Raw genomic sequence first — 24,903 nt, 5'->3', positions numbered from 1 at the left:
TTTTTTTTTTTTTTTTTTTTGAGAGGTTTTTGCTATAGGGCGCGTGCACTCACCAGAAAGACAGAGAAAGACAGAGAGACAGAAAGCGAGAAATCACCCCCCCAGGGAGGATGTTCACACCACAATCCCATCTCCTCCTTTCTCCTCTCAGGATCTTGGGCATGCACACACATCCGCCCATGTGAGTTTTAAGCCACCAGGTCTGGGACTCGAACTGCAGTCGACTATATGGGAGTCCAGCAACATAGCCATTACACTAACTGCTGGTCCCGTTTCTCCAACTCTTCAATTCCCCTCTCCCCAGTTGCCAACTTCTGCCTGGGCCCAGATGTTACCAGTTGATGGCATATCCAGCTGAAGGGCTTGCACAAAGCACACCTGAGTTACAGTTCCTAAGGATGTGGGAATGCCCTGGTTCGTCTCTGAGCTCGCTGCAACTCAAAAAAACCCTAGGTCTACCCCAGGGTTAGACACAATCTGGTGGGGATTCATTTAGTCAAAAGTAACCCCCTTCGAAAATTTTTGAACACATACTAAAGAACTAGGAAAACAACCGCAAGACATTGAGTGCCATTGATTTAATGTTTTACATGCATTATTTTATTTATTCTTCACAGCAGCTCTCTGAACCCTTCATATAGACTGTATATTATCCCCATTTTACATATAAGAAAACAAAGGCCTGGAAATATGAATAGTACAGCTGATTGGCTATGTGAAAGGTGCTGTAAAAAAAAAAAGAAAAAAAATTATTCTTGTTCCCAACCTCCCACTACTGAAGACTTTTTCAGTTTTTCTCTTTCCTCTATACACTCTTATGTTTTGAAAGTTTTTACTTACCACTTGAGAGCATTATTAGTTTTTAAGTATTAAAATGGACCTCTGCCTGGTTCCGGTGGTGGCTCAGTGGTAACACAACAGGGGAAAGGTCCTAGATTCAAATTCAGGACCTCCCTGAGCATGTCAGGAGCCTGTGGTTTAATTCAACTAAAATTAGGGTAAATTACAATGTGAAGACATTGTTGAAGGTCCCTGTCTGTCTATGTCTCCACTTCCCTCTTTTTCTTATGGAGAAAATAAATTAAAATAATTTTTAAACAATAGATCCCTGCTTTGAGGCATCTCAAAATGCTAGAGCCCCTACTTAGGAATAGTTGAATTAACACTAACTCCTCGTTTTGCAACCGAAGGCAGAATTCCATAAAGAAGAGGTTCTCAACTCCCAAGGCCATAGACTAGTGTCAGTTCACAGGGCTTCACAGCAAGTGGACAGGTGAGAGAGGCTTCATCTGTGTTTGCAGCCTCTCCCCTTCACTCACATGGTCACTTAGGCTCTGTCTCCTGTTGGATCAGCAGTAATATTTGATTCTCATGTGATTGTTCCATTGTATATTGCAATGTGGTAGTGGTGTAAATGGGGTACACAGTGGACGTGGTGTGCTTGGGTCTTCCCAGGTCCAAACCCCACCCCACCAAACCATGGAGAGATTGTCTTCCATGAAGCAGGTCCCTGGTGCCAGGAAGTTTGAGGACTGCTGCCACAAAGGGTCAATGATTTGCTTGGGTCACATGTTCCAACTCAGAAGGGAAAGCATTAACATCCATGGAACCTCAATATTCCCTGAAGCCATTGTTTTTTCCACTACAAAATTCTGCCTCCAGAGCACACTAGTCACAGGCACAATTTAGAACCAAGTCACCAGTAGGGGGAAATAGAATTAGGAAAACAGAATAATTGAAGATATTTGTTGTGTCTTCATGGCAGCTGCTTTGTGAGTGCCACAGCTTTTGGCTTAGTGGTTATACACCCCAAGGGAAGGGAAGTGGAGGGAGCCATTTTGACACCACATAGAAAACGGGAAAATCCAATGAATTTTTAACAATAAATGATATCCAAAACTAATTTAAGATACATGTAATAATCATTCATGTATCTCCCAGGGGGAATAGCCAAGCCGCAATCCCTTCTCCATTCTCCTCTTGGGGTCTTGGGCATGCATGCACACATGCCCAGCATGAGTTTAAGCCACCGGGTCCAGGACTCAAACTGCAGTCAACTACATGGGAGTCCAGCAACATATCCATTACACCAACTGCTGGTCCCTCGAAGTCAATATTAAACTTGGAAACATAAGACTGATTGTCTATTGACTTTAAAATTGGTGGTTTGGGAATCTTCAATATGTTCTTAAGGGGTTCAGTTGCTGTAGTGGTAGAAATCATTACCATCATCATCATCATCAATATATATACACTAAAATACTTTTATTATGTACCAAACAGCATTTGAAGAGTTTTACATATACTAATTTAATCTTTACCACCCCTAATCTTTAACCACTATGCTATTGCTCTTTCCACTTTATATATGCAAAAACTAAGGCAGAGAGAATCTAAAGGATTTTCTTCAGGCCATCTTGTTCCATAAAGGCTTCCCTGATAATTTCATTGAATTAACCTAGCTTCCTTAAATCTCTAACTGAGGACACAGATGCAGCCTAAAGTCATCCCAAAAGTGACCATGGAAACAACCCCTGCCCAGGCTTCATCTGAAGGCATTAGAAACAACTAAAAAGCCATTGGAAATTTTCATCAACTGATAATATAAAAACCTGCCCCCCAATCTCAAGTTTCTTAAGCAAAGCTTTTTCCTTTGGCAGTGATCTCTCCATTGACAGGACCATTAATAGAACGTAAGGGTAGCTTTGCCCACTGTCTACCCAACAAGGTGAATTCTAGCTTTAGAGCAGGGAGCAGATTGCAGTATTTGTCCTAATAATTAACTTTCCTGTTTGTAAAAGGATAATAATTCCCCATGCAATATCACAGTACCTGCCTATGGGCCAAGAATATTTTCCACCCATTGCTTGGGGGCTTGGCCCTGTGACTTGCTTTGGCTGATGATGTGTGAATGGCAATGGCTTATTTCAGTCCTGGGCAGAAACCTTAAGAATCATTACTGGGGGCCATCAGGTAGTGTGGTGGTTGACGCGATGGACTCCCACGTGCCAGACCTGTGGCTTGCTTGTTCTCTCTCTCTCTCCCGTCAAGTTAAAAAGTAATAATCATAAAATAAATATTAAAGCAAATAATTATTTAGCTAAGCAGAAGAAGAAAAATAAAGAGGAGGAGAGGGAAGAAGAAAGACCATTGCTGAATCTACCAGCTCTCTCGCTGCCTCTTCTGCCATGACAGCAGCCTATCACAGGGGGACTGTTGCTCCTGTAGCCTGCATTCCAGAACTCAAGGCACTTGGAGCCACGGCTGACCCTCAGCAATCTGTAATCTGTAATCTGTATGAGCAGGAAATACACCTTTGTTGTGGGAAAGGGGGGTTTTTTGCTTCCACAACATAACCTAGCGAAAGTTGATTGATACAGAGCAGGACCTGCATTGACTCCTAAGACCTCTAAGCTGTCTGCAGATCATCCCCAAATTACATGACGTTCCACAAGTCACTCTAGGTACGCTACTCTGTGAAGAGAAACATAATTCTATGCTAAAGAGAAAGGGATAGGAAAGCATAAAAGGGCTGCAGGAAATGAAGTGTGAACAAGGAACACACCAGAAAAGCAGAGTGACAAAGCTAAAGTCCTCGACAAAAGAAGGGCATGAATAATAGAGGAACACCATAAATAACCAAGGATCACATATAACATGCACTGCTAACAACAGACAGGGTGGGGACAAGGGCGGGAAGGCAAATAACCATCCAGATGTCAAAAGGACTGCCCAAAAGGTGACTTCAAGTCAACAGAAGAAAAACCTTAAATAATTTAGATATAGAGGGAGACCATATGGTGATGAGGGAAACTGTGAATAGTTTTGTTTTAAGGGACAAAAGTTTCACTGAAGCATTATTTCCTGTAGCAAGTCCTTGGGAAAGGGCACTGTGGTATGCTTTCCCCCTGGGATAATTCAAAGACCCCAGTAAGAGTTCTGCATTTTTTAATAGACTACCAGGCCCCTCGCTTCTCTCCCACTTTCTCTAAAGACTATTAATATATTTACATCTGGCGAACACTACCAGGCACCAGGAAGCCACCAGGCCCCATGTTTTGTGTGAGCAAAGCACAAGAGATATGGAATCATTTTTATGCGTATTAGAAACAAGAATTGCGTGTTTCCTGTGCATTATGAGGACCTACGGCTGTGTCATGTGATTGCAGGAAGATTCTTTTTTCCTCCCAAACCAATTTTCTCTCACCTGAAATATGATACCTGCAGATTTCGTTCTCTGGCTTAGATTTTAACATCCTAGAAGTCATGCAGCACATCAGCCATCTCACTGCAGTGCGACTGCAGGAAAGCAACACCTCCTTTGGGGGAGCACGCCCTCTCCACTGCAGGGTACTTTCTGCCAGCAGTGCAGCCCTTTCAGATTCTAACACAGCCTTTGAAGGGGGCGTGAGTGGTGGTCCCTGCTTACCAGAGATTCAAGGCTCTGAAGCCTCCCTACTCCCTCCAGATGGGACTTGGGGTATAGAAGCCAGTGGCCTCAGCATCACCTGAGAGCTTGTTAGAAGTGCAGAAACCATGGGGCTGAATGGTAGCACAGAGCTCTGCAAGGCTGACCCACAGGGGAAGGCTCTGCATTCTGGATGGGAGAACTCCTGAGTGTGCTGGGCAGACTGTGCCAAGACCTGGGGCTAGCTGGTTTTGGAGGTGGATCACGACGTCAAGACCCTATTAAGGGTGATTCTCTTTTTCTCCCCTCATGAAAGGAATATATAATATATATTAAGTGCAGAATCCCACACCTCACTTCAAACTGTGCAGAACCAGAGTGAGCATCCTACCAAGGGGCCCAGGTAATGCCTATCACCTGAAAGTTTAAATGAGACCGCTAAAATGACCACCCTTCTTGAAATAAGCACAGTATGTCCCTGCAGTGTGTTGAAATGGAAATATAACTGAGACTCTCGGGTAAAGCGGACTACAAACTCAGCTTTCACGTTCATCGTTAGGCAGCCCAGAGCAAGTCACTAAACTTCTCTGGGCCTCCGTCCCCCTCTCTGTAAACTGGGCATAGTAATGCCTGCCTCAGAGGGTTGTGGAGAAGCCCAAAATGACACAACATATGCAGACAACAGTAATGCTGACGAGGTAGAAGTTAGTTAGGAAGGGCACTAGGAGAGCTATTACAGGAAGATGACAAGAAGGTCGTGCAAAGCCAACCAGCTAGATTTAATCTCTTTAAAACTCTAGTTTCTTTCTCTCTTATCACCTGCCCCTGTGGGTGGACTCCAAATGGAACCAGGAATGGTAACCTCCCCTGCAGGTCATACACAAGAACAATTTGAGTCAGGGACCAAGGACCAGACAACTCCTAATTTTAGAATCTAAAGTACCTGGGCCCAGTGAAAACTATGAGATAAGCCAATAGGCCCAAAATACACAGAAAATGCTATCAAAAGAAGAGTTGGCAGCAAAGGGCCACAATTAGGGCCAAAGGGCACCCATACCATGAGCCTAAATTATATAAGAATTCTGTGACCATTAACTACTACTTCTTGGTAAAAAGCCTTATAAAAACTTGTGTGAGGTAGGAGACAGAGACTCTAAGAATATAGTTAGAATACAGGGTATAGGCCCACCCAAAATAGAATCTCAAAATGGCTAAGTTTTAGAATGGAGATATGACAGCTGAGCAGCAACACAAGAAACAGCTTTGTAGCAGTGACTTAATGACTGACCTAAAACGAAGGCTATTCCCTGTTCTCACCGCATTCCAGGAAGAAGGTAATAGTCTTTTATGGCCCAAAGCTTTTAGGCAAAAAGTCTTCTGACCTTCATATCCAATCTAAAATTAGGAAAAATAACCAGACCCATCTAGCATGTGATTCCCCTCCCCCACCATGAGGAGAATGCGTGCACATGCCAAGACCCTCCTGAGAACAAGTCAGAACAAAGCTCCTCTGACCCAGATAAAAACCCCTTGCCTCAGTGAACGTTCAGCAACCAATTCGGGACCCACTCTCTTCTTGGAAGCTCTGTTCTTCCTTCCCTCTCTTAATAAACTCTGCTTGCTATCCTTTCTCTGTGTCCACGTCATTAATTCTTTGTGAGTGTGAGATAAAATATCAGGTTTGCTACTGTTCCTGCATTAGTTATTGGGCCTATGCACCCCAAGTTCTCGTGTCACTGATAGATATTAACTCCCCTGCATGCGGGCCAAGAGCAGATTTTGCTGAGAGGTGTGGAGAGGGGTATGAAACAGGATAAAGATGTTTTGAAAAAATGTGGGCAGGAAAGAAGACCCCACTAGGGATATTGGGCATGACAAAACATTAATTTATTTGAATGTTCTTATATGGCCCTCTATGCTATCTGCTCTATGATATTTAAAAAAAATTTATAAAAGTGAAAGTATGTTCTGAAAGAAGTTGTATAGCAGGAATTGCAGTAAACAAGGATTTACTCCCAGAACCTCTCTCATGCTAATTATTTAGCAGATTGCATGATTTAACAACTACGCAGCTAAAGCAGTCAGTGATTGCCACTCCACTCCCACCCAATACTTACAAGAAAATATTGTCCCAAGTCTATTTCCCTCAGCATATGTTAAAACTTCTCAACACATTATACCATCATACAAATCACTCTGTTACAGACAATAGACTTCTCTAAAACAAACAAGCAAAAATTGTATTAGACTTTTAGGACATCCAGTGTCCTATAAATCTGAAATTTTCAGTAGTCTAGAATTTCAAGCCCAGACTGACCCTGAGCTCTATTTCCCTAAATTTTCTTTCAGTTACGTTCGAACGTTTTTCTTTCTCAACAGCGTGAATTAATCAAGCTCTTAAGGGAGATGGAAAAACATAGGTAACCCAGGATCTACCCACAAGCCAACATGTCTAATGCCTCCTCATCTGTGCATATACTAATCTAGCAGTCATGTGGCCTCGATCATGTTATGGCCATAGGAAATACTTAGCAGGAGATGTATGTATTACTGAGTGGGCTCTGAAAGAGAAGAGTTCATAAACAATACTTATCTGCCCTAACCTAAAGCGATTCCTCATTGCAACCATATGTGATGAATTTAGGATTTAGGGCAATGAAGGAATATTATTCAAAAGGAGAAATACCGGGAGAGGGTCAGAAGAGAGGGTTTAAGAGCATTGACAGAATCACGCCTCCTCTGGAGCTGAGGGAGAGACTATGTCAGCGGCAGTTCAACTTATTTCCCCCACATTATTTAGAACTCTCAGCTGAATTGACATGTGACATCAGTCACCTGTTGTCTCATCACAGGCCCTCCAGAGATGCCTCTGTCCCTCACAGGTGACACTTGGTCTCCTGAGCCTGTGGAGCTCAGTATGTCTCCACCACTGACACATTCATCAATCTCACACTTGCAAACTGTACATGGGAGTTCATCACATGAAACTCCAGAGCTCCATGGGTTTTCTTCCTTGTGCTGAGGATAACTCAGCTTCAGCATAAATAGATTTCATCCTTAGACAGTCCCTTAGAAACGAGCCCTGTGTTTTCACTCAGCCATTTTCCTTTTTCACAGATGAATCTAATTCGCCAAACTCTCAATAAAATCTTTAAGCTTTTTTGGGACCAGCAGTTAGCGTAATGGCTATGTCACTGGACTCCCGTGTAGTCGACCGCAGTTTGCGTCCCAGACCCAGTGTCTTAAACTCACGCCGGGTGCATGTGCGTGCGTGCCCAAGATCCTGAGAGGAGAATGGAGGAGAAGGAATTGCAGCATGGCCATCTCCCCAGGGGGTGATTTCTCGCTTTCTGTCTCTCTGTCTGTCTCTGTCTTTCTGGTGAGCGCATGCACCCTATAGCAAAAACCTCTTCAAAAAAATAAAAAATAAAATCTTTAAGCTATTTTGAAAGTAGGGACCAGTTTTTTGTCTCCACAGATGCTTAGGAATCAGAAGACACAGATTCTCAGCCACTTACTGGCTGTGTGTCCTCAGGCAAGGCTGGATTTAACCTCTGCCTTATTTTTCTCATCTGTGATATAAATTAAAATAATATGTACCCCGCCCAGCATTGATCAAACAAGATGAGAGCAGATACGAAGTGCCATGCTATGATCTGAATTACCACACCAAGTTTAGCAGCAACTAGCCTGACTGTTCCATGTGGCTCCATCTTTCAGAAGTAATTGGGAGAGGAAGGGAAAAAAGAAAAGAGGAAGTGGCCTCTCTCTTCAGATTTTGCTTCAAAGTCTCAAATAACAGAGAGAGTAACTAGAGAGGCATAGTTGTGTCAGTCAGGCACCTCCACACTATTTGCTCAGATCCATGATTTACAGAATTAGCAAAATACATATTCTGCACAGCCTCTCAAATTTGTCACGGCCATTGGCCCAGGTTTCAAGAGACTTGAAATCAATGTCTGGCACTGTCACAATGTACAATGGGACCATCTAACCTCTCTGAAGGCCTCTGAGTCTTGAAATTTAGGAGATGTCACCTAGAAATCAATTTGAAAAGATTTATGAAGGCATTTAAAAATATTACTATACTTTGTTCCAATAAATATATATCTGAAAAACCATTTTAAAGGTATCGTCCTAAGCAGGATAAAATGATTTATGTATAAAGACGCTTATTATAGTGTGATGAACGAGAGCGAAAAGGAGAGCAATCAAAATATTTAGCAATTTCTATTATTTAAGATGTTGATTCTGAACACTACTTAATAAAGGGAAATTCTCTTTTTTAGTTTTTGCCATAGGGTGCATGTGCCCAGATAGACAGACAGAGACAGAGAGTGAGGGAAAGTGAGAAATACTCCTGCCCCAACCCAGGTGGGATGGCCATGCCACAATGCCTTCTCTTCTATTCTCTGCTCAGGATTTTGGGCACACATGCCTGGTCACAGAATCAGCCATGTGGAATCCAATACCTTAATCACCTTGCTACCTACTGACCCCAGGAAAAATATTTAATAAAGAATGTTAAGTAAGAGCCAGATCCATGGCTCAGTGGTTAGGGGAAGCCAGATCCCACGTGGCCAACCATGTGTGCATAAATGCCCCAAATTCTGACAGGATGAAGAAGTGGAGAAAGGATTACAGAATGACATAACCCACTGAAGAGTGTTTTCTCCCTCTCTCTCTGTCTCCCCTTTCTTTCTCTGTCAAGTGCACACATCGACTGGCAATTTAAAAAATAATGTTAAGTAAAATAAAAATCAGGGTATCAAAAACAAAAATTAACAGATGATAAGTAATTACTCTGATTTAGTTATTACATATTACATTCATATACTGAAAAATCACACTATAACCCCCAAAATACGTACAATTATTTTATGTTAATAAATACATTTGTAGCAGTACAAATATCCTATTTTAAATCCTGTATATACAGAAGAAAGTCTAAGAAATCTACTTGCCAATGGGCCGGCAAGTGGCCTGGTGGATAAGGGCGCTGGATTCCCACATAGCCAACCACGATTCGAGTCTCAGACCTGGTGGCTTGCTTTCTCACTTTCCCTCTTTCACTCTCTCTGTATGTCTTTTTCTGATCAAATTTAAATTAAATAAATAAATAAAATGAATGAATGAATAAAATTAAATAAATAATTCTTAAAAATAAAATCTACTTGCCAAAATATTACCAACAGTCGGACTTCTATGAAAGTGGGTAATTTTTCTTTTTCTTTTTTCTGTTTATGGGTAAATTTTCCACTATCTTCCAAATTTGCCTTAGTGTTTATTCATTATTTTATAAAGAAGCCAAGCCTGAAACATAGTAAAAGGAGGTTGAAACAAGTCTAACTATCATCTATTTCCATATTAAAGGTCTATGATTCAACAGTATTTTCAAATATAAAGGTCTGTGGCTCTATAATTGTTACGATAACAGTTACACAGCAAGAAATCATAAATATAAGACACTGAATAATAGACAGTGGCCATATTTAAATGTGTTGAATCCTCATGGCTGTTGTCCACTCAGTTCCCTACGGTGATGTCAGGGCATGTGCAGTAAGACATGCCATTCCGGTAGTGAGAGTCTTGCTAGGAGAAGTCCAACAAAGGGGGCAATAGTAGTATGTGTGGCTCAGTGTGTTTTGAAGCATAAAAAAGTTTTTTTTTTAATTAGCCAGAGTGCACATGCACTCTCCAGAGAGAGAGAGATACTAGAGAGAAGGAGAAAGCATCCTCTCACCCACTCCCCCAGTGGGACGTGGTCACACCACAATCCTGTCTCCATTTCTCCATTCTGTTGGGATCTAGGGCACCCATGCTCATGTGCCTGGAGTGTTTTTCAAGCTGCCAGGGCCAGGATTTGAACCATATAGTCAGCTATGTGGGATCTAGCTCCCTTAACCACTAGACCATGAGGCCAGCCCAATTCATCAAAATTTTGAATCTTGGTGTTTAAGATTCATCAAAATAATCTATGTAAATAAAGGGTAGTCTGTGGAGCTCTTTGTGTATGAATTGGTTTTTGCAGAGCTGCCATGTTAGGATAGAAAACTATATTGGCATGAAATAATTCCATAGAAGGGATAAGTACACTTTTTCCTCATAAGGCTCAAAGTGACCTAATGGCTTTGGAGGGATAATGAATTTTTCAAAGTCAATTCTGTGACGGCATTTTGATCTGCAGCCATCACAGTGAACTGATATCTGGATTTTTCTGGAGACCGGATCCAAGAGTAATGGCACTTCAGGCCACAGTCCAGGGATGTCAGCCAAGAGGCAAGCACTCAATCAGTTACAGAGCTACAAAAAATTGTTTTGCTTCAAGCATGGCTTCTTATTATGGCCTTACAAGGCAGATTCACAATCAAATAACAGAAGACATATTCAACTAGAGGATAAAATCTCACCCACTTACTTATCTTTCTCTATGGTCTCTATTTCCTAAGATCATACTTGCAATTTGCCCACAATCTAAAGAGAAAAAAAAAAAAACATAAAAAGTTCTCTCACTGATCTTGGTAAATAGTCAAAAGATAAAACAAAACCTGAATCCAAGTTTATTCTTGTGTCAATCCACAAGATCAATTGAAAGACTACCCCCCTTTCCCTGCAAGAATACAGCCCCCCAAAAGGAAGTAACTCTGGAAATCTTCTTACATTTTAGCCAGTGAAGTATGAGAAAATCCTACCTTGTATTTTGACCAAACCAGACCAGCTCGCTAGTAAGGGCAGGAGAAAGAAGTGTAAAGAACCAAGAATGAGAGACCGCGTGACTCATCCCCTTGCCTCTCTAGGGAGGGGCCAGGGACACTGCCTTCCCGGGTGAGCAGGCGGGCATGTGTCCTATCCTCTCACACATCCCCGTGGCAGGGAGCAGCTGATCTGACCACCTGCCACGTTTCTGTCTTCTCAGAGCCAGGTGCTGCTGGATCCAGCACCACTGACCACTTCCTAACAGAAAATGTCAGAGGCGTGCAGAGAGGAGCAAAAGGCTTCTACTGACACGCCTGGACTGTGGCCTGAAGTGCCATTACTCTTGGATCTGGTTTCCAGAAAGAAGACCCTACACTCAGGAAGAACTTCTGCCTCTGCTCCTCTTGGACAGCAAACAGCAGCAGGCACGTCTCACTTTGAGTGACCTTTTATTAATTGATAGATGATTTTTTGAAAAAAAAAAATGGACCTTATCGAATTGATGAGCTTAATTTAGGGGAAAAAAGAAAGAAAGAAAGAAAGAAAGAGCAGTCATTTTAAAAATCCTATTCAACTGAGAAAAGAGACTAGTTCCCACAAGTGAGATTCTTCCAGAAAAAATATCTCAAATAATGACAAGACTCTTAGCCCGCTCTCTCTCTCTCTCTCTCTCTCTGTCTCTCTCTCCCTCTCTCTCGCTCTCTCTCTCTCTCTCTCTCCCCCTCTCCCTTCCCCTCCCTCTCTAATTCTTCTCAGGGACCTCATTCTATTGATACATGCCTGTGGTCATGGCTGTGGCTTTCCTGGAGCCCAGAACCAGATCTATTTCTCCACCCAGGATGGGAGCAGGGCTGCTCACACCTAGCAAATGCCGAGAGCCTCTTACTTCTGCCTCCGCACTCAGGCTCACATTTCTAGCACAATCACCCTCTGTCCTGACTTGTGATCACTTGTCATAAACCATGACGTGTCACATTCCTGGCTTCACTCAAGAACAAGGTCTCCTACACCAGAGACATTGCCAGACAGCTTACCTTCCATGTGACAATTTCTTTTCTCTTTTAATTATGTGAGTGGGACATTTTTCTGAAATTGCTTACACATCGCACCTTCCTTCTAACACAGGACACTGAGTTTTGTCCTTGATGATTCAGGGTCGTTGCTGGGAACATCAGATATGCACGTGACATCAACAGTGTTCTATTCCCTGAACTTTTTACACCCAAGGGAACAGCACTTATTAGGAGCTGGGTCTTCTTACAAGTCCTTGATTTTAGATTTGTCTCTGCAATTCTCCCATCAGAAGTTATCAGCGGTTACTGCCTTTGGCAACCACCTCTCCTTCCAGCAACCCCTTCCATGAAAACCACGCTTGTGAATTTTGTGTTGAAGTGTAATTGAATTAACAGCATCACAATGACAGGTAGCTTTCTTTGCTGTGTTCCCAAAATTGCTCCAAACAATTGACAGGCATCTTCTCACAAACACTCTTTGAGATACAGCTTGGAGGATTATCTGATGAGAAAGAACTAGTTTTACATGTTTTCAGTAATCCATTTTAGCTCACCCTATCCTGAATTTCAGAAGGACTTCTTTCCTATGCCTCGCCACTCTGCAGACTTGCTTCTTCTCAATCCTTTCATCCCTCTCTTGTCTCCTATTTCTGTTCCAATTCTGCTTTCGCCTTCCTTCTTTCCTCCCTCCTTTTCCTTTAGCCCTTCCCACATGTGTCTTGTGATAACCAACCCTTCTCTAGGGCACTGCCAATAGATTCCCACATGTGTCTTGTGATAACCAACCCTTCTCTAGGGCACTGCTAATAGACTCGAGAGCCGCGGTAGGCTCGGCACAGTTGAGAGCAGTGTTCTAATCCCAGCTCCTCTCCTCCCTCGCAGGGTCACCAGGAGTGAGTTCATTCCACTACACATCAATCAGTGTTATCCAGGAGGTCACCAACAAGTGAGTGGGAACAAGAAAGAGATCTTTAAAAACAAAAGTTGTGCTGGGGCGAGCAGGTGGTATGGTGGTTAAGGAGCTGAACTCTTGCATGGCTGACTGCGGTTTGAGTCCCGGACCTGGTGGCTTGCTTTCTCACTTTCCCTCTCTGGCTCTCTCTAGTGAGCAGATGTGCCCTATAGCAAACTGAAATAAATAGATAAATAAACTTCTAAAAAAATTTTTTAACCAAAGTTGTGTGAACAACCTTTATAGCAAATAAGGGACACTTAAACTCTTTTGAGAAATGCATTATTGGCCAGCTGTGGTGGCACAGTCCCAGGTTCAGGCCCTAAGATCTCCCTGGTTACACCAGGCATGTGCGTATCTATGATCTTGGCTGACTGAGGCTGAGAGTAGATCACGCCACGGAGATCCTACTGAAGCGTGTGTCTGCCTGTCTGTCTGTCTCTCTCTCTCTCTCAGAAAAGAAGAAAGAAAGAAGTAAACTTTTTTTTTTAAAAAAATGAACTCTCATTATTAAAAATTCATCAAAAACCCTGTGATTTTGAGTGAGTCCAAAAGCTGGCCTTCAAAATGCTTCCTAGCCATTTCTTTTCCTTCAAATAGGGATATGTGAGAAAATTCTCATGACTCATTCACAGACAGCGTAGTGCTCTCTGTTTCTCAAAGCAAGTTCTCAATAATTCTGGCTTATTACTTGGCTGTCCAAGAGGTTTCTATTGTTCTTTTGTTTGTTCATTTGTTTGTTTTTAATTCCATTTTATTATTTATCCAAGAGGTTTTAACATAAAATAAGGAACATGAATCAATTTCATCAATTTACCACCCCACCCTCCTATAAACTTATCAAGTTGTTCATTTATTTTTTTAAGAATTATTTATCATTATTATTATTTTAATTTGCTATAGGGCACATGCACTCATCAGAGAAAGAGAGGGAAAGAAAAAGCAAGCTGCCACATCTGCGATTGGAGCCCTGGTTGGCCACATGGAAGTCCAGTGCCTTAACTACCATGCTACCTGCTGGCCCCAACTTGTTCACTTCTAAATTAAAAAGAATTAAATGTTCCAGGAGATCTAGTGGAAAGTGCATTTCTGGGATGAGGAAGAGGGTCCTGGATTGGAAGTCGGGTGATCTGAGAACGTACTTTGGTTCTGCCCCCTTCTGGCTGTGCGACTCTGGGCAAATCACACAACTTACTGAGCCTCAGTTTCCCTAACTGTGACAAGAGATTGATATCTACCTCACAAAGACCACAGCAGGGTTAAGTGAAGAAAAAAAGCAAAGGAAAAAGAAAAACAAAACAAAACTTATATTCTTATCTCTAGGAGATAAGACAGATATTCAACAAACTCTAATTGAACTAAAAGTAGCTCAGAACAATCCCGTTTCTTTTCTTTTCTTTTCTTTCTCTCTCTTTCTTTCTTTCTTTTTTTGGAGAGGTTTCCATTACAGAGCGTGTGTGCTTGCCAGAAAGACAGAGAGAGACGAGAGACAGAGAGACAGAAAGCAAGAAATCACCCCCCTGGGGGGATGGCAAAGTCACAATCCCTTCTCCTCCATTCTCCTCTCAGGATCCTGGGCATGCACACATACACACCGGGCGTGAGTTTAAGCCACTGGGTCTGGGACTTGAACCGTGGTCGACTACATGGGAGTCCAGTGACATAGCCAAATGCTGGTCCCCAGAACTAACCTGTTTCTATGACATTCAGTGAATCAGGCTCTCCCATTCATGAGTGGTTGTGACCATGTTTTCATGGCTGTGAGTGGAGAGCATATCTTTTGCTTTTTTCTTTTCTTTTTTTTAAATTTTATTTATTCATTCATTTATCTTAATTTAACCAGAGAAAGAGAGAGAGAGGGAGGGAAAGTGGGAAAGCAACCCACCAGGTCCGGGACCCAAACCATGGTCAACCATGTGGGAGCATCCAGCGCCTTAACCACCACACCACCCGCTGGTCCCGGTGGAGAGCATATCTTCATCTCAGGACATGCACACCAGCAACAATCCTCAAGGCAAGGGCTCCTGTTGTTCTCATTTTCCAGATAAGGAACCTGGACTCAGGGAGGCTAAGTAACTAAGACTGTGTGACTAGGAAGTAAACATAGCAGAGTCCGCCTCTGAAATCAGGCATCTGGCTCCAGAGCCCACACGGTTAACCCCTGTGCTGTAATCCCCAACTCAATGCTCTGTGAACGTCTGCCAGGATCTGACGTAAGGCAGACAGCTTCTGGCAGGGCCATCCCTTCAGCCTCAGCTAGAGAAAAGTGTAGTGATTGCTGCTTTGTGGGAGGTCATCAATTCTTAAGGATGAGAACACATAATCTTTTGATGTAAGAATGTCTACTTTCAGCTATTTGTTTTGAAGCTCCTACACAATATTCTCCAATATTGAAAAAAGCTACTTCTCAAATGTGAGTAGATGAACCCTGAGCCAAATGAGACCTGATGCCAAAATGTACTCAAGATCATATACATCATCGTTAAGGTGTTTAGTTATTCTTGCCAGTGACCGAAAGGATACACTACTTACAATAAAAGCCCTTTAATAATATTAGAGCAAAGCACCAATAAGACAAATACAAGAAGATAGAGACTAAGTGATAAAAGGAAAATAATTTACTTCAGAAATCGTGGAAATTAAAGAATGGAGCCAAATTTATGTGACTTTTCTAGACATCATTTCAAAAAGACTCTTGCACTTTAGGCTAATAGGAATACCAGGGAAGTCCTGTCATATCCTTGAGCATTAGAAGAAAGGGAGGACCAATATCATGCTCTACCACAAACAGTCCCTCTGGCCAAAGAAGAGGTCTGACTGCCATTCTTATCAAAGTTCATGGTACTGTTGGCTATGACTATATTAACCCTGCTCTTCTCCAGTTTCTTTCTAAGAAGGTTACAAACTCCATGTCTCTCTCATAATCTCCAGAGTTCTAGAAGAACCAATGACCAAGGCTATACAATGCCCTTTATTTTTCTGGTGATCTCTCCTCTTTTGTAGTCTTCATCCATCCAGACCCAGGTCTTCTGGGTCTTAGTCTGTTTTTTGTTTGTTTGTTTGTTTGTTTGTTTTGCTATAAGGCATGTGCTCACTAGAGAGAGACAGTGAGAAACCACTCCCTATGGGGAATAGCCACACCACAATCCCTTCTCCTCCATTCTCCTTAAGATTTTGGGCAAGTACACACATGCATCTGGTATGTTTTTCAAGCTACTGAGTCCAGGACTTGAACCACACAGTTGACCATGTGGGTTCCAGCCACCTTCATCTCGACACCACCTGCTGACCTGAGGGATTAAAGCACAGGGATTTATTTCTTATGCTTTCTGAAGGTTGAGAAGTCCAAGATTGAGACATGGCATCTGGTGAGGACTCTCGTGCTCCCCCATCCCATGGCGGATGGCAGGACTGTGGGAGGCTGAACTTACAACCTCAAGCCCTTTTATAATTGGCATTAAACCATTCCTGAACACCTCCCATTAGATGCCACATCCCAACACTGTTGCTTTGGGGAGTTAGTTTCCAACCTATGAACTTCGGGGGATACATTCAAACCATAGCACTCCCTCCTTCTTTTCTCTGCTCAGGTATACTCCATGGAGGACTGGATACAGGGAAAGAATAATGCCCCCATTAGCAAGCCGCCATTGCTTATAAAGACTCTCTAGACTGGCACACAAAAGCCCAAATAAATGCTATAGAGAAACAAATGTTTTATACCAGAGCTGTTAGCGATCCACTTGGTAGACACACAATATTCCCTAAATCAATATTCCCTAAATACGATATTGCCTACAGGGTGCCCTTGCTCTCCTGACTGCAGCCCCTCCGAGACTCAATGTGCTGTCTAAGTGACTGCTGAGTCTTTCTTTTCCTTCGAGACAATCCAGTCCATTCTGACATCTGTTTACACTGGACGAGTCTGGTTCTTCTCCAAAGGCCCAGGGCTGGGACAATCCACAACCATTGGTCTGAGTGCTCAGACAGTGAGAAATGAAGCTGACTCCAGGACTAAAGCAATCAAGTGCTCATTTCTCATCCGTCCCTAAGGAGTTGGCACGGTATTCACAGAAGTGCTTTGGATTCCTGAGCTTCCTGCTCATAAATCCCCCCTCAAAAGGAACAGTCAAGGGCACCTGCCCACACCTGCAATGGAGCCTATGGCCCCCGATCACAATGCACTCAGCTAATCCAGGAACCTGCACTGCCAGCTTCTCCACCATTACCAGCCATTTCCACAGTGCCCTTTAAAAGGGAGGAAGCAGTGGGACCAGCAGATGGCGTAATGGCTACGTCACTGAACTCCCATGCAGTCGACCATGGTTCAAGTCCCGGACCCAGTGGCTTAAAACTGCCACGCCGGGTATATGTGCATGCGTGCCCAAGATCCTGAGAGAAGAATGGAGGAGAAGGGATTGTGGGTGATTTCTTGCTTTCTGTCTCTCTGTCTCTCTGGCAAGCACACGTGCCCTGTAGCACCCCTCAAAAGGAACAGTCAAGGGCACCTGCCCACACCTGCAATGGAGCCTATGGCCCCCGATCACAATGCACTCAGCTAATCCAGGAACCTGCACTGCCAGCTTCTCCACCATTACCAGCCATTTCCACAGTGCCCTTTAAAAGGGAGGAAGCAGTGGGACCAGCAGATGGCGTAATGGCTACGTCACTGAACTCCCATGCAGTCGACCATGGTTCAAGTCCCGGACCCAGTGGCTTAAAACTGCCACGCCGGGTATATGTGCATGCGTGCCCAAGATCCTGAGAGAAGAATGGAGGAGAAGGGATTGTGGGTGATTTCTTGCTTTCTGTCTCTCTGTCTCTCTGGCAAGCACACGTGCCCTGTAGCAAAAACCTCTCCAAAAAAATTTAAAAAGAGAGGAAGCAGTTATTTTAAAGACTCTTTTAACTGACTCACAACCTTTTTCCCATGTAGGAAATCAGGAAGAGTACATTTTTCCAACTTCCAGTCAAGATGATTATTCTGCAGATTCGCGGTAGTGTTTTGCTTTCTTTTATAAAGCCCATCTCCTGGACTCACTCTAATCCAGTTGTTCATTTAAACTTTTGAATGTGTTTTTATTTTTGTCCCTATGCCACATTCACATATAGATTGCTGAGGATTTTTTTCCCTATAGAAGTCCTTGTACTGATATCCACCACAGAAAGAAAACCTTATCTACAACTGTCGCTGCTGCAGGGATAGGTGCATCCCAGACTGTGGGGGTGACTCTCTCTCCACCTGCTCTTTGAAATCAGCATTCCTGGGACACTGATGTGGCCTGCACCCTTCCGGTGGCAGCTGACAGCAGACACCCTCCCCACGTGCAGGACTGGCTCATGACCTAGAACGTAGGGTATGTGGGCTGCGGTGATCCCCACCCATCGGCAGCTGCTTCAGTGGTATCAGCTGGTGGCCTCTGCACAGTGAGGGAGCCTCTACCCCCTGGCTTCCTGCCAGCTGGAGTCCCCAGGCTCTCTTTCCATTCTCAGGTAATTCCTCATTTACTACGTTTCTTCCTCCAAAGTGCATGGGAGGTTGGGCCATTTACTGCCATGAGGTTGTCCTTGGCCTGAAGGCTTTCCTGAGCCGACTACTATGAAGTTGGAGGACATTTTTCTAAATACAGTGTAAGACAAGGAGCCCTCATTCCCTACCCTCCTTCAATTTCTCTTCTCATAGAAAGGATATAACTAAGAATGCCTAAGATGCCACCAAAGAAATGATATAACTGGGGGCTGGCAGGTGATGCGGTGGTTGGGGCACTGGACTCCCATATGGTCAACCATGGTACAAATCCTAGCAGCTTCCCATATGGTCAACCATGGTTCAAATCCTAGCAGCTTGTTTTTTCATTCTCTCTCTCTCTCTGTCAAATTTCTCTCTCACCAAATTAAAAATAATAATACTAGCAGCCGCCGGAACCGTGATGCCTAAAGGAGGGGGAAAGGGAGGCCACAAAGGCTGGGCAAGGCAGTATACAAGCCCTGAGGAGACTGACGCACAGCTCCAGGCTGAAAAGCAGAAGGCCAAGGTTGTCTGTTTCTGAAACAGGAAGAAGAGGAACAAGAAGAAGGTGAAGACGGGACCGTGGGTGACCCCCAAAAGGCAGAAGAATCTCTAGACTCAGATGAGAGTGAGGATGAAGAAGATGACTACCAGCAAAAGCACAAAGGTGTGGAAGGGCTCATCTACACGGAGAATCCCAACCGGGTGGTACAGACAACCAAGAAGTTCACACAACTAGATCTGGACAGGCCAAAGGAGCTGTCAAGAAGAGAACGAGAAGAAATTGAGAAGCAGAAAGCAAAAGAGCGTTACATGAAAATGCATTTAGCTGAGAAAACAGAGCAAGCCAAGGCCGACCTTGCCTGGCTGGCGGTCATCTGGAAACAGTGGGGGAGGCAGCGAGGTAGAAAGAAGAGGAGAGAAAGGCAAAAGACGATGCGACTTTATCAGGAGAACGGGTGCAGTCGCTCTCCCTGAGTAAGCAAGCACGGCCGTGGAAGTAGATGCCAGGGAACTGGGCCACGCTGCCAGGACCTCTGCTGTGTTTTACCCACCCTTTCGCCCTGGCACTACCGCAAGCAGCCCCGCATGGCCAGGAGCCCCTGCAGCCTGGGGCCTCCTCAGCACAGCAATTCTTTAGGGAGTGTGGGGGCTGGGGGAGGGGCAGCCGCTACCTTTGAGACAGAAAGATGCAGGACAGCATTTCGTATGGAACCATCTGAAGGTTTTTGCTGTTTTTAGAATTCAGAACCCTTGTAGGGAGGTGGGGTAAGAGGTGCTCCCATTTGTCTGGTAGATATGCACCTCAGTGGGCAGTTGTGCCAGGGCAGCAGCTGACCAGTTTGTGACAACCGGCCCATCTGTGTTGTCTGGGTGCTCACTTGAAAGGGATGTCATCGGTGTGCCCATGCCTGTGGATCCCTGAGGGTCATGGCTAATTCCTGGTCCGTCCCTTCCTACTTCCATCTCTCCTCTCTGCCGTTCCCTGTCCCATTCCCTTCTTCCTGGCCAGGGCCGGGACCCATTTTTAACCCCACCCATTGATCATTTCAAGAAACGTCTGTTTACTGTGCAGTACCCAGGCAAAACATGCTCTACAAACTCAACTTGTATATTTGGCAGATTAAACTTGACATTGTCGTAAATAATAATAACAATGAATAACAGTAATAAACTAAATTAAATAATTCTCTTTTTAAAAAAGAAATAACATAACTAAAATGAAACGCATGGCTAAAACTTGAGGACGAATCTGGGGCCATAGGATTTGATTTCTGTCTCTATTTCTTTTTTTGTTTTTTTTGGAGAGGTTTTCACTATAGGGTGCGTGCACTCGCCAGACAGACAGAGAGAGACAGAAAGCGAGAAATCACCCCCCAATGGGGATGGCCACACCGCAATCCCTTTTCCTCCATTCTCCTCTCAGGATCTTGGGCACACATGCACACACACCCGGTGTGAATTTTAAGTCACCGGGTCCGGGACGTGAACCATGGTCGACTACATGGGAGTCCAATACCATAGCCATTATGCTAACTGCTGGTCCCCTCTGTCTCTATTTCAATTCTGAATGGGCAGGTGGGAGAAAAGCCAGTGGGCCTTGGCAGGAGAAAAAGGAATGTATTTTCGGTTTTTTTGGAGAGGTTTTTGCTATAGGGCACATGCGCTCACCAGAAAAACAGAGAGAGACAGAAAGCGAGAAATCACCCCCCAATGGGGATGGCCACACCGCAATCCCTTTTCCTCCATTCTCCTCTCAGGATCTTGGGCACACATGCACACACACCCGGTGTGAATTTTAAGTCACCGGGTCCGGGACGTGAACCATGGTCGACTACATGGGAGTCCAACAACATAGCCATTATGCTAACTGCTGGTCCCCTCTGTCTCTATTTCAATTCTGAATGGGCAGGTGGGAGAAAAGCCAGGTGAGCCTTGGCAGGAGAAAAAGGAATGTGTTTTCACTCTCCTTTTTACTTCTAGTACTAAGTACCCAGATTAGAAACACAGCTGGGTCTTACCTTGGGTTACTGATGCTGGTAAAGAGCAAGAAGTCCCAGTGATAACCATTTCCTCTAGCTCAGGGTCTGGCCCTGACTGCTTCCTCGACTACTGTTACTGTTCTAGCAACCATCGTGTCAGTCCCACATTAGTCAGAAGGTATCATTTCTGGAGACTGTGCTTGAAAGGAGTCAGTACCCCCTCCGCCTTCAGCCAAGGCTGTGAATAAACACGCTCCAGCCCCCCGGCCTGTCCTAACCAAGCAGGAGGCAGGCCCCCTTGAGAAGCATTTGAATTCCAGGGGAAAGAGATTTCCCTGAGCCATTTAGGGCTTACTGTTGTCATTTCTGATGAAAATGGGGTATTCTCAGGAATGAAGAGTGAGTATTAGAAAAGGAAACCCAGGGAAAACAAGAATGGGATTGTGCCAATGAATCTGCCTCAGTTTGAAGGCTAAAGGACCAGACTGAGATGAAAACTAAAATGGAGAGTGTGCTCTCCCAACTTCTGTTCCAAACTACCTGATAACATTTTTAAACCATCCTTTCTCCTTCAGTGGTTTCTGTTCAACTTAAGGACTTGGCCTAGAATGGGAGAGCATTCTGTAAATGCTCCTATGCAGAAACACGCACACGCACACACACACACACACACACACACACACACACACACTTTCCTTTGATTATTGGAAATGTTATGTATGGCTAACAGCAATTCCACATTGCAGTTTTTTCCTTTTATGAGCACAAGAGGGTGAGAAGGGGAGAGAGAGAGGGTGGTGGGAGGAGAGAGAGAGACAGAGGTTGATATGTTTTAGACAGGGTCTCACAGTGCCATGATCTTCCTGCTCCCATAATCCTAGTTATGGTAGTTAAGATCACAGGTGGGTGCGATCACACGCAATGCGTTCACGTCAGCTCAGGAACCAAACCCGGGCCTCCTATATGATCTCCAGCCTCCCAAGCAGTGGTATTACCTGTACACCACTGTGGTTGGTCCCCATTTTGCAATTTAAAGGTCCTTTTAAAAAATTATTTTAATTTTATTTATTGTTATCATTTTTTTATTTGACCAGAGAAAGAGAGAGATAAGGGGGAAGTGAGGAAGCAAGCCACTAGGTCTGGAACTTGAACTGCAGTCAGTCGTGTGGGAGTCCAGTGCCCTAACCCCCATACCACCTGCCATCCCCCTAAAGTTTCTTTTATGTACTGGCATTACCTAGCCCTGATGACGAGGCTATGCTAGGACTTTGGAAGGAACATTAACTATTTCAAACCATTAAGAGATATATATCATGCCTATAGAATATCAATGAGTCAGGTAAGAAAAATCACCATTAGGCTGTTGGGGGTTCATACAGATAAATCTATATTAACTTTGAATGAAAAGCAGCTTAAACATAAGTCCCAAATTCTAACTCTGGTCTAATATGCCTTAAATGAAAATCAGCATGACAAATTTCTTCTTAAAATGTTTTCCAAAGGATTAGATGATTTTTTTAAATCCTATGTTTTTAATCATGAAAAACCATCTCTCAAATGAATGACACAATTATTGACTTAATCTTTTTCTCCAAGGAAAAGGTTATCTATCTTCTAAAGTAAAAAATGACCGACTGCTATAATTGAATATCACATATTAAGTAAAAATTGTGTTGCTCAGGGACTGTAGTGTATCGGGAGAAATATGACCAAAAACACCTTTGCCGAGACTGAATGCAAAAGGTTCGGCGCGATTTCTACCAAGAAATATCTTCTAAGAAAAGATAAGATTAGCAGTAATTGTTCTGGCTAACACAGGAAACTGGCAACAGTATTTCAAACAATGACTTCTTTTTCCTTTTTTTTTTTTTTTTTCTTAAATGATGGAGAGCAATTGCTCGTCTAATGAAGGGATTCGGTAAATAAATTACGCATTACTTTCAACTGATTACTCTGAAATAGGGAAATTTCCATCCTAACAATTGCTCTTTAGAAACAAGACAAACCTCTGGCTCGCATCAGACCCCACAATTTAAACGGTTATAGCTAACGCACTAAACAAATAAATATTATACGAGTGGGGCGCAGGTGCAATATAAACCCCTGCTTTATCACTGAGCGCCATTCATTTTCACACACACACACAGAGTTCCAGAAGTTGACTTTCACCTCTAAATATTTCTCACCTGTTAACAAGAGGGAACATTTATACTGTCAGACATGCAAAATACTTACTAAGCTTCTGCAGTAAGTATTTTTATTCATATGTTCTTGCAAAACTATGAGGAAGTCAATAAACAGACCATAAACTTGCTCAGTTCTAAGATTCTCACAGCGCTCAGCTCCCTGACAGGCTTAAGGGAGGCAACGAAGCCTGCCTTATGTTAGTGTTAATCAACTGCAAAGATACTTACAGTTAGATCATCGTTGGGATCACACTTCCAGCTACGCTCTGAATGGTGGTGTGGACACCTTCGGGCCCCCCTTCCTGCACTCTGCTGTGTGATGGTAAATGAGTTACAGTAATAACCCTGTAAAGATCCTGCCTTGTGATTAAAACATCACCTTAATGCAGACTTTATATTTTGGCTTCTATGAAGGTTTAAAGGTTAAAGGCATCATAAATTATTCAATTTCCTTCTATGCCAGGCCCATAAAAGGTGCTTTCACTGTTCATTAAAGATACTGCTTCTGAACAGGCGCTGGCTTTTTGTTTTTTAAGTGCTGAAACAAAAACATGTCCATTGTGTTTATTGCTGCAATGCTGGCGAACCAAAACATTTTGGAATTGGAAAACTGCTAGAGTCTGTTGTTCCAGGATATGTAGCTACATACACACTGGAATCATCGTTCACCGCCAACATCGAGACAGTCAAACATACCCCGTCAACACTGTTGGTCTCCTCCCAGGAGAACAAAGGTCTGGCAAACCCCACACCACCAGCAACAGTTGGGGCTTCCCCCTCGTGCCTCTGCCCCAATTTACAGAAGTGACCAGGAATTAGAGTTGTGATGGCCACTGGCATACCCTAACTCCTGCCCTGAAGCAGGCTGTGCAGGCAAGCTGAGGTAAACTGCATGCTGGCAGAGGTCCTTCCTGTCTTCACTGATGACTTCCCACCTCAGGCTGAAGGAGTCCTAAGGGATTGGTTTTGATTCTGTGTTGTTTTCTTTTACACCGGTACATACTCCATCTGCAGAAGGCTGGGCTCTTTTTCTCAAAGACTACACCCATTCATCCCCTAGCCTTCAGGAGCAAACTGAGGTTTGACTGGATGTCACCAACCTCAGGCCAAAGGGCCCAAAACTGGACCCACTCGACCCAACTTCAGCCAAGCCACGACCACTCCCAGCTTTGCACGCAGCTGGCTTTGGTGGATCCTGGAAACTCTGTGGCGCTTTAAGGAGCAAAGTTGTACAGATTCTTTCAGGGGGACAGCCCACGCACCCTGACAACTAAGTGCAAAGTTGTTCCTTTGCTGCTGCAACACCGTTTCCTCTCCATCAGCTCACACGCACGCACCCGTGTGCACGCGCATACACACACACACACACACACACACAGCCTAGCTCCCTCAACTTACCAGTTTAGATTTGGCGCGTTGCAAAAATTCTTCCATGTCTCTGTGAGGGTTCTGATCCAGGAGTATACGGAGGGGCACAGACTAAGATCTCGGCCCGGGAGAAAGGAACAAGATGGGTGAAAAGTGGCCCGCCAGGGCGCAGCAACCGACTGCTCCCTCCTGCCGCTCGGAGGCGGCTGAGACTGTGGCTGTGCCCTCGGCTGCCCAGTCCCAGGGCTCCCGCCCCACCCCCGCGCCCCGCTGCCGGCTCCAGGCTCG

At 44.0% G+C, this 24,903-nt stretch overlaps 1 protein-coding gene and 1 pseudogene across 1 annotated transcript in view; one reads left to right on the top strand and one right to left on the bottom strand.

The window, feature by feature from the left end:
• LOC114007291 (protein prune homolog 2) overlaps positions 1-24,845 on the bottom strand; it is a 136,164-nt gene extending 111,319 nt beyond the window's left edge. Inside the window, exon 1 of the mRNA XM_027770686.1 lies at positions 24,646-24,845. Coding sequence (XP_027626487.1) covers positions 24,646-24,681 — 36 coding nt within the window. The 5' untranslated portion in view covers positions 24,682-24,845. The remainder of the gene's footprint in view (positions 1-24,645) is intronic.
• On the top strand, positions 19,000-19,582 carry LOC102478099 (28 kDa heat- and acid-stable phosphoprotein pseudogene; annotated as a pseudogene).
• Positions 24,846-24,903: the final 58 nt, after the last annotated feature.

The sequence above is a fragment of the Tupaia chinensis genome, unplaced genomic scaffold (assembly GCF_000334495.1).
Source record: "Tupaia chinensis unplaced genomic scaffold, TupChi_1.0 Scaffold000147_1, whole genome shotgun sequence".
NCBI lineage: Eukaryota > Metazoa > Chordata > Mammalia > Scandentia > Tupaiidae > Tupaia > Tupaia belangeri.
This window is presented reverse-complemented; position numbering and strand designations above follow the sequence as displayed.